The sequence below is a fragment of the Eleutherodactylus coqui genome, chromosome 7, assembly GCF_035609145.1.
Source record: "Eleutherodactylus coqui strain aEleCoq1 chromosome 7, aEleCoq1.hap1, whole genome shotgun sequence".
NCBI classification, from domain to species: domain Eukaryota; kingdom Metazoa; phylum Chordata; class Amphibia; order Anura; family Eleutherodactylidae; genus Eleutherodactylus; species Eleutherodactylus coqui.
In genome coordinates this window covers 52,458,909-52,468,848 of record NC_089843.1, presented here as the reverse complement: position 1 = coordinate 52,468,848, position 9,940 = coordinate 52,458,909, and the positions used below count along the sequence as shown (strand labels likewise).

The window sequence follows — 9,940 nt, the reverse complement described above, 5'->3', positions numbered from 1 at the left end:
TCTGTCTGAATATTATCTACATAAGTTTTTATTTTTATCTAGGGATCTATCTCTATATAGATATAGATAGATAGATAGATAGATAGATAGATAGATAGATAGATAGATAGATAGATAGATAGATAGATAGATAGATAGATAGATAGATAGATAGAATATTGGATGTAAATAGATAAAGATAGGTAAATGAATAAAGATAGATATAAATAGATAATTAGATAGATACATTCATGGATAAATATACATTTTCATACATTTTGCTGTTTTATGGATGTAGGTCTCTGAAGGGTCTTCTTAGTGTCTGTCCTATGATTATACCACATCTGATGTTGTTACAATTGTTGTTACAATTATCTGCACTTGTATATGGTGTGATGTCCCTAGTCAGCTCCGGCCTCATATTTTACCTTGTCACAAAGTGCATTTTGCAATAGTAACAGTTATAATCCATTTAGTCAGCAGCCGGGGATGCTGCTCAGCCTATCTGATCTGATGCTCTCATTGTGTAGAGAAGTTCCTGCTATTATTGATCTTGGCAATTATTTAAGAAGAAATCCCATCACCTCCCACTTCTCCAAATAAGGCTATTTAGATGCTGCACAGATGAATGGAGGAAGGAGCTGCTGAGCCAGCCATAGGGTATCACCCAGCATCACACCTCACACTCCACCATCTGCTCCTGAGGAGGACACACTGCTGCCTCACACTGCTCACTCCACTTATGGCAAGGGGTTTCTTTAAGAATAAAAATGAGATCTTAGTAGAAGTATCAAGATCTTAGCACTATAACCTGCTCATTGATTGTGATTCATCAGCTGGAGCAATAGTTCCTATCACCAGAAGGTGCAGGAGCATCACTGATCTCAGGGAAAGAGTCCTACAGAAAGGATCCGATTCCTTACCACAAGGAGAAGGGGACCACCACACAGAGTCCGATATTTCAAGGTGTAGAGGGTCCAAAGACTGCCAGGCCCCCATAAGGGTTGACAGCTCCACAAAAAAAGGCATTCAAGGAGACATCTAAAGTTCCAAGACACCGGAAGTCTCACAAGGTGAAGAATAGCCCAAGGTTGAAACTTGGACTCTGCCAAGTTCATCATTATCCCAAAAGGGTGAGGAGACCATAGAAGAATCACTGGAGGCTCTGGGGGAACATAGGTCTGACCAAAGATTGGGTTCATAGCTGCACAAGATTAAAGGGACCCCCAGAGTCCTAGACAGATACAGGAATCTCAGAAGGTGTTGGGGAATCCAAGTCTAAAAGATTCAACAATCCAGAAGCGCTGCAAGTATAAAAGTGACCCCTCCTGAGATACCCGGTGCTATGTGTCCCTTGTGGTTCTCCAAGATTTAAGCTGGAAGTACTGAAAGTTTGCAAGACAAGAAAGAGCAACTTTCCTCTAAAGACTAGTGACCGAGCAATGAATGTGAGTAGGGACAAAGCTCAGGTAGACATCTCAATGCCCCAGGCACAGGCAGCAGTGGTAGTAGAAGCGGTCTCCTGCACCTTGCACAGTGGAGAGATTATGGACAGTCACGGAGAGCAGAGACTGTCAGCCAACGACCACCCAGTGTATGGTTGCCCAAGGGACAGGCAAGGTGACAGTCAGAGTGGTAATACTCCAGGACAAGAGGGCATAGTGCCAGCCCCACCAGTGGTTCACAGAACCACTTCTTTTTCAGTCCTGGACATCCTGGACCCTAATAAATTCAACAGCAAGCAGAGGCACTGCACCCTGGTGTACAAGTCCAGTGACTATATACTGAGGGCAGAGGACAAGCAAGAAGACGTGGCCATAGATTTACCAAACCAGAAACCTTTCCTAGAAGACTTTGACAACTGCAAAAAGTCATCAGATGTTCTAAGTAAGTAACTCACTGCATCTTTTCTTTTTCTTTCTTTTCTTTCTTTCTCTTTCTTTCTTTCTTTCTTTCTGTTTTCTTTTCTTTTCCCATATCCTCACATCTATCTATCTATCTATCTATCTATCTATCTATGTATTCCATCCTTCTCTCTTTCTGTCCTCTGTCTCTGTCCATGGTACTTTCATTGGGATATCGCCTATGAAGTGCTATTGTATGCTTTCCTAGAACTAGAAGTCGCAGCATGACCTGTGACTGTGATATCTACATTATAGGTTTCCACCTGTTGTCTATCCATAATCTCTGCCAGAGATGATAGGAGTGATTTGTAATTCCCCCAGTTATAAGTCCTAGTTCTATATAATATATGACAGTCATGAATGACTACTTGTGTATATGGTACCTTATGACTCTTACACTTAAATAACATATAGGGTCCAAGTTCGATATATTCAGTGGCCGGTTGTGAGTTATATTTCCACAAGTATATAGGGTTTTTCGTTATGGGTAATGATATAGAATGACTTCGATATTTTACAGTAAGACACTGGCCCATGTGAAGTATGACATGTTGGGAATTGTAGTTCCACAGCCTTTGTGGTCAAAACTCACTAAAAGGTACGTTGAGAGTTGTAGTAATTCAATCTGTATAAAGCCACGGGTCAAGTGGCCTCCTATTTATGGCTAAAGTGGGAAATTTCATATTTTCATATTCTTCTTTCTTTTTTTTCTCTTGTTGATTTTTCTTGTTTTTGTTTTGTATTTAGGCGAAATCTGAATAATTGGGACAAAAAAATTCTTATCTGTAAGAAAACAATTAAATTCCTTCCATTCCATCGGGGGTAGATTGTGGATAATGGGGGATCGGCCCTGGTGCCAGCAGTGTGCCCGATCGATATCCTATTATCGAATGCTGCATATCTCTTACCAGCAGCCTCCACTCTCCCCAACATCTAAATTATAGGGTCACAATCAGGATAATGACTCGATTACAATCCATTACACTTATTGTCAGCATCCAAGACTCTCTGGGAAATCTCTCACCGATCAGCGGTGGCTAAATTATATATACTTACATGCTCTACATAGATTGACTAGGTGCAATCATATACATAGTATGTGTAGAACATGTATATATTCCGTAGTATTTACTTTTATCTCTTTTGTTTTGAAAACAATGCGGTATTATAGTGCGATACAGGGAAAACCGGTTTAGAAAGAGTACATGTAATAAATAAATTCCTATGGGAAGAAAGTTTAAAATGGTAATACATGTAAATAGCCTAGTAAAATGATCAACTATAATTATATATGTGTGTGTGTGTGTGTGTGTGTGTGTGTATATATATATGTAAAATATTAGATCAACATTGTAGAAATAGGCTTAACTAGATGGACCTAAGCCTTTTTTTTTCAGCCTTCAGAATTATCTTACTATGTAAATTTTGATAATAGTTGAAAATATCTTTCAAGTATTTTCATAATTTCTTATTGTTTTATTTATTTATTTATTTATTTTTGTTAATTTAAAAAAAAAAACATGCTCGTTAGCAAACACAATTACAGGGGTGTGCAAAAAATAAATCACGTGTTGTAGTCAGTGTTTGATACTGAAAAGAAAAAGTAAGCAGCATAAAACCTCCGTGGACTGTTCTAAATGTTCTTTAAATTATATTTTTAAGTGTTTTATTATATTACAAGTCTACAGAGGTTTTTCGCTGCCTACTTACTGTTTTCAGTATCAAACACTGAATGGAGCAGGTGATTCAATTTTTTTGCACACCTCTGTATTCATGTAAATTCTAGGATGAACTAAACTGGGACTCGACGTGAAACTCATCAGCTCGTTGTGGAAAATCCTCCATTAATACATGTTATTTTAATTTGTACGGTATTTAGCTTATTCAGCAGAATTGCAATTGGGCGATCACCTTCCGGACAACGTATGTCATAGGAAGCATTCTCAAAAATTCTAATTATTGATAGTGATTATTTTTTGGTGGTTTTTTTTCTTTAAGAACCAGAATTAAAGAGCAAACATTTCAAAATTAAACATGTAAACTCATAGTTTTTTTTTTTTTCCGGATATTTCTGTTTCCTTAATTTTGTTATATTCTTCATATATATGCACACACGTTCATTTTTAAATTAAATGAATTATTTTTTGTTTTTATTACTTTTTTGTACTGTTATTTTTTTATTAACTCTTCATTATAGTAGGATTTTACTTTCACCTCTTTTTCTTACTAAAAGGATCCCGTTATCAAAAATGCAATATATTATAATCTTTATTTATTTATTCATCACAGAAAAACAGCACTATTACATACAAATGTGTATATATGCATACAGATGTGTATTAAAAACTGTATCAGATGCTCCATGCAATGTTTGGTACTGAAAACAATAAGTAAGTAGCAGAAAACACTTTTCAGTCTTAAACCAAATATATATTATCATACAGTAGCTATCACATCTCTGTGTATATATATATATATATATATATATATATATTAATTAATGAACATGGGCAGAGGATATAGGTGTTCCCATAATAAAAAGCAAGTGCGTATGTGTGTATATATAGAATAGATAGAAAGACACAGATACACACTTCTCATTATGGTAACACTTCTATCCTCTGTCCATGTCTATTTGCTATAACTCCCTGGCTGGTTGGTAACAGACATGACAGTGTGTGGTAGAGTAGCAGTTGGTTGTAGGCAGTACACGTGTTCTCAGTGCTGTGCACTCATGCAGGACCGCAGTGATTGCCTCCTGGTTGCACAGTTGTATATTGACACCATGTAGTGTATATGAAGTTATATGGACAGAAAGAGGTAAGCATGTACACAGTACATGGACTTAGAGACTAATATATAATCTTTTTTCTCCTGGGTATAGAGGATGTAGATTTACACCATTGCAACCAAGACACATACTATCACCATTATAGCCCTTGTGCTGAAAACTATGTAAGTGAGAAGTAAATGTAGTTAAAAAAAACAATAATAAAAATAATAATAATGCAAAAAACATATACAAATAATAATACTAATACATAGAAATTGCTGTAAAATAAGAATGCTTTCAAAAACAAAAGTGTTGATTGTTTATTTTTGTCAAATAAAATACAAAGTGAACGAACAAAAGAGAAATGTAAATCCAATCAATATTTGGTGTGAAGGCACTTTGTCTTTAAAGCAGCATCAGTTATTCTAGTTACACTTGCACACAGTTTTTGAAGGAACCCGGCAGGGAGGTTGTTCCAAACATCTTTAGGTACTAAGCACAGAGCTTGTTCAAATCCTTCTGTCTCGTCATGTAATTCCAGACAGACTGGATGATGTTGAGATCAGGGCTCTTTGGGGGCCATATAATCACTCTCAGGACTTCTTGTTCTTCTCTAAGCTGAAGACAGTTGTTAATTACATTGGCTTTATGTTTAGGGTTGTTGTCCTGCTGCAGAATAAATCTGAAGCCAATCAGAAGCCTTCTATGTAAAAAAAAATTCTTACTTTGCAGCCTTTTTCTACATGTGTCTAAAGCTTTACACAGTACTGTCTATGTATATAACATTTATATACCTAGTAGCAGCATATTTTTATATATGGTCCAAGGCCAGTAATATATGACCCTGCAGTCATGGGGACGGATGTGGATTCTTAGGGTTTTGGTCATATAATGTTCTAAGTAAATACACTTTAGTAACCATTTCTCCTATTGCAGATGATTTGTCAAGTTCCATGATTCTGTGCTTCTAGATACAGATCACAGCCATCACTCACTGTAAAGCAGAGTAGCTATTGCCAGTGTAGTATACATATGCACTGTGTGTATGTACATTGACACTATTTGTGTGTGTGATTCTGCTTCTGTCCAGTTATAATTCATTAGTGATTTGATATAGTTTGCAAATATATAATGTATTCCTCTCACTGTATAATTTATGTGTATAGCCATTCCAGCTAATACTCGTGTGGTCACCTGACATGTGCGTATGTGTTATTCTTGAATATATATATATATATATATATATATATATATATATATATATATATATATATATATATATATACCCTGTAGTTGTAGCTCCATTAGAAATCAGTGGTGCAGCAGTTAAACATTTATAGTAAACCATTTATTGGCATGGCCATAGAGGGTTTGGCAATGATAATCAATATTTGCTCATGAAACACATTGTCAGCCTACATATTGGCACAGTCCACAGATCCTGGCAGTACACTAATGGTGGTACACTTACCCGGAGGATTAAAATATTAAGCAGCTTAGACTCTAGTTATAGTGGGATAACCTGCCCTAAAATGCCAAAGTCCCTCAACTCCCAAGTCCTTATTGCTTATATAGACTAGTAACAACCCCATGACATGTCCTGATGCTTATGCTTATACATTGACTTTTGATGGCCTGTGATAATATTGACTGTACCTCTATGGTATTTGCTATTGATTCTGCTATCATTCTACGCTATTGCTTTATTGATGACTTTTTAACATAACCTATTGTTGATATTTTTCTTTTGATGACTGCGCTGCTTTATATGGCTCTATACTATGGTCTATGGGTGGCTTGATGATATCCTATGGTCTATGGGTGGCTTGCTGATATCCTATGGTTTGTAGATGATTTGATATCCTATGGTCTGTGGATGTATTGATGATGCCTATGGTCTATGGATGTCTTGATGATATCCTATGGTCTATGGGTGACTTGATGATATCCTATGGTCTATCGGTAACTTGTTGAAATCCTGTTGTCTATGGATTACTTAATGATATCGTATGGTCTATCGATGACTTGATGATATCCTATGGTTTATCAATGACTTGATGACATCCTATGGTTTATCGATGACTTGATGACAACCAACAGGTAGTATGCCCTCTAATGAAAACTTTCTCTTTACAGAGGATGGAGAGTTGTACCAACAAGCTGGAGAAGATTGTCAAAACCAAGACTTTAGCCCCAGTCCTGGTAGTGACCTGGAGGAAGAAGAGGATGAAGAAGATGAAGAGGTCTGCAGTGAAGAAAGCAGTAACTCCACTCCTTCTGGTACAGTGGACAAGGAGTCTGGTGATGTTGGATCCTCCCAGTCTGAGGATGGCTTAGAAAATCATGTTAACACCTCTGGCTCACAGCAAGGTAATGCCAAGAACCAGAACCAACAGAATCAAGGTCAGAGCCAACATGGCAAACCTAAGAGGAAGAGAACAGGCTCTGACTCCAAGTCTGGCAAACCCAGGAGAGCTCGAACAGCTTTCACCTATGAACAGCTGGTGGCTCTAGAGAATAAGTTCAAGTCTACAAGATACCTCTCAGTTTGTGAACGACTCAATCTGGCGCTATCGCTAAGTCTGACCGAAACTCAAGTCAAGATCTGGTTCCAAAACAGACGCACAAAGTGGAAGAAGCAGAATCCCGGAGCAGACACAAGTGCCCCTACTGGAGGCTCTAATCATGGGGGAGGAGGGATTGGAGGTCCAAATATGAATGGGGGGCTCAGCCCACTAAGTCATTCCCCTTCTATGGGCAGCACACTGGGCATGCATGGACACCCAGCTTATGCATCCCATGCACCTAACGGGCTCATGTGTACAGCACAGTTACCCTTCCTGCCAGGCCCAGCTGCAGTCCTGTCACCCTTTGTCCTGGGGGCTCAGTCTTATGGAACCCCAGCATTTTATGCCCCACACTTATAAAAGTGCAATCACTGACTCTATAGACTTAAACTATCCACTGGACAAAGCACAAGTCTGTTTAGACTGGACAATGCATCCTGACTTCAGTAACACATATCCCAGGAGGGCAAATGTATTAAAACATGGCAATCTAAAAAAACAGTTCAGCCTGTCTCATATGTATTTACATCTCTTTTGTGCAGCTCATTAACTTACTACTCTCTGATATGTACTAGAAGCACAGCACCTTTAATTGTGATTTATCTGATTATAAACCCACTTATATATTGATTTAATATGGGGAGCACTTTAAAAAGGACTTTCCACTCTCATATGTGTACAACAAAATTTAAAGAGGAGCATCACATGATAAGAATATTCACATGTCCCTGTAAATTGTAAAAAAAAATACACTTTATATTATTGCTTTGGGCTTTTTTATGTTTTTTAACTGCATTTTTGGCACAAAGAGTCACCAACTCTCCTCATAGAGTTATCCACATTAAAGACATAGGTAATTGTGTTCATATAAACCAACACACAGTATATTTCATTTTAGGTCACTTTAATCTACTATATACCTTGTTGCAGTCTGGGAATCCATATAGAATTCCCTAAACTCTCCAAAAAGAAAATCATTTCAGATTTTTTTCAGTATTGATCAATGTGTAAATAATGTTTTCTTTACATTTCGGTGACTTGTTTTCATAGAAAACAAAACAAAATAATTAAAAAAGATCATAAAAACATTTATATTCTGTGCCCATTTTCCTCTCAGGTAAATAGGAGTCTAGGAAGTGGCTGTATGTAATAACCTGCATTGTTGAAATATACAATGACCCTTTTGTTCGTGATATCACGATATACAGTATATATAGAATTTATGCATTCAATAAAATTGATTTAAAAAAAAAAAAATCCCTTTCTAGAAATTCTGTATGGAACGTTCTTCTACAGATTTTACTAGGAAGTCAATGGTTTCAAATGTAATTATTAATCCAGTCAAACTGCTGTTATTTTAGTGTAATTTTACATTTTTTGTTTATTTGTGTAAATATTTGTTGATGATGATGATGTTTAATTTTTTATATTTAATTGTATGACAATAGGGCGTTATTGTATAGAGAATATTTCAAGCACTTTGCTGAGACCTTTAAACATTGAACAATAAACTGTAATACAAATCTATCTTCTCTTGGGGTGTTTCTTCTTCTTTGTCATTGCTGCTTATATTTTATTATTATAACTATATTTTTATTAATGTTATTGTTTTATTTTTAATTGCAATTACTATTAGAATAGTATTACAAAAATATGATATTTTATTATTTATATTTTTATGCAATCACTATGATATCATGATTATTTATTATATTACATATTTAATTATATGATTATTTAACTGTATTATTTAACATTACTTTTTATTTTTATTTAGTATCATTTATTCTAGAATATTATATGTAATATTAGTTCATTTTACTATTCATTTTATTCTATTATTATATGATTTTAATATTTATATTGTATGCAATTAACTATTATTGTATGGTAGTTATTTACATTATATGTTTAGCTATATTATTATTTTATTACATTATATTTATCTATTTCAAAATGTTATTAAATATTCTATTGCAATCTCAATTCATTAATAATAATAATTATCTAATAATAAAAGTGACAGCAAAAAATGTATAACTACATTTTATAGTCCCCCCCCCCCAAAAAAAAAGAATAGCAATTACATATAGCAATTCAATGACAATAATCATATACTCTTAATTTTTATATCATTTTTAAAATAAGAGACATAGTTGATATTTAAAAGTATTTGCAGCTTAAAAGTGTAATGTAAAATAGATATAAAGATAAATTAAATATTATAATTTTTTTTTATATTTAAAAAAAATCGAAATAAAATATTAGGTTTGTTTAAATTCCTAGAATTTTGGTAAAACTGACGAAATACCGTGTATTAAATATGCTGCTACATGTTTTTTTTTATTTGTTGCTATATCCTTTTTTTTTTTTACATTTTTACACTATTGTCCGGAAGAAAATGTTCTTACTTTTCCCCTAACGATCCGAAGTTATCCCTGTATAGCAAGCTGATCGGTGCCCGTAAAACTAGCTAAAAACTATCATAGATGGTCAAACATTCAAAGTTAAAACAGAGACAAAGTGCAGCGGCCGCCCGACAGCAGAGACATGGATTACAGGGTTTTATGTTGCTACAATACATCCCATTTTTATAGTATTTCATTCTTAGATGTATTTTTCTCACAGCTGGAAGGATAAATTGATTGTATTTGTAGGTGATCTTACAAGATTCAAGAGCTATTGTATGCTGGTGGATTCAACAGTCCGAGCAATGT

At 35.2% G+C, this 9,940-nt stretch overlaps 1 protein-coding gene across 1 annotated transcript; it reads left to right on the top strand.

Annotated features, from left to right (window-relative positions):
- Nucleotides 1-691: 691 nt before the first annotated feature.
- On the top strand, nt 692-8,498 carry NKX1-1 (NK1 homeobox 1). The gene is made up of 2 exons (XM_066574611.1): nt 692-1,866; nt 6,793-8,498. The coding sequence occupies exons 1-2, from the start codon at nt 1,422-1,424 to the stop codon at nt 7,581-7,583; spliced, it is 1,236 nt and encodes a 411-aa protein (XP_066430708.1). The 5' UTR covers nt 692-1,421; the 3' UTR covers nt 7,584-8,498.
- Nucleotides 8,499-9,940: the final 1,442 nt, after the last annotated feature.

Coding starts and splice junctions, on each gene's coding strand:
- NKX1-1 (XM_066574611.1), top strand. CDS start 1,422: ATGAATGTGAGTAGGGACAAAGCTCAGGTAGACATCTCAATGCCCCAG. Junction 1,867..6,792: donor AAAGTCATCAGATGTTCTAA/GTAAGTAACTCA, acceptor TTCTCTTTACAG/AGGATGGAGAGTTGTACCAA.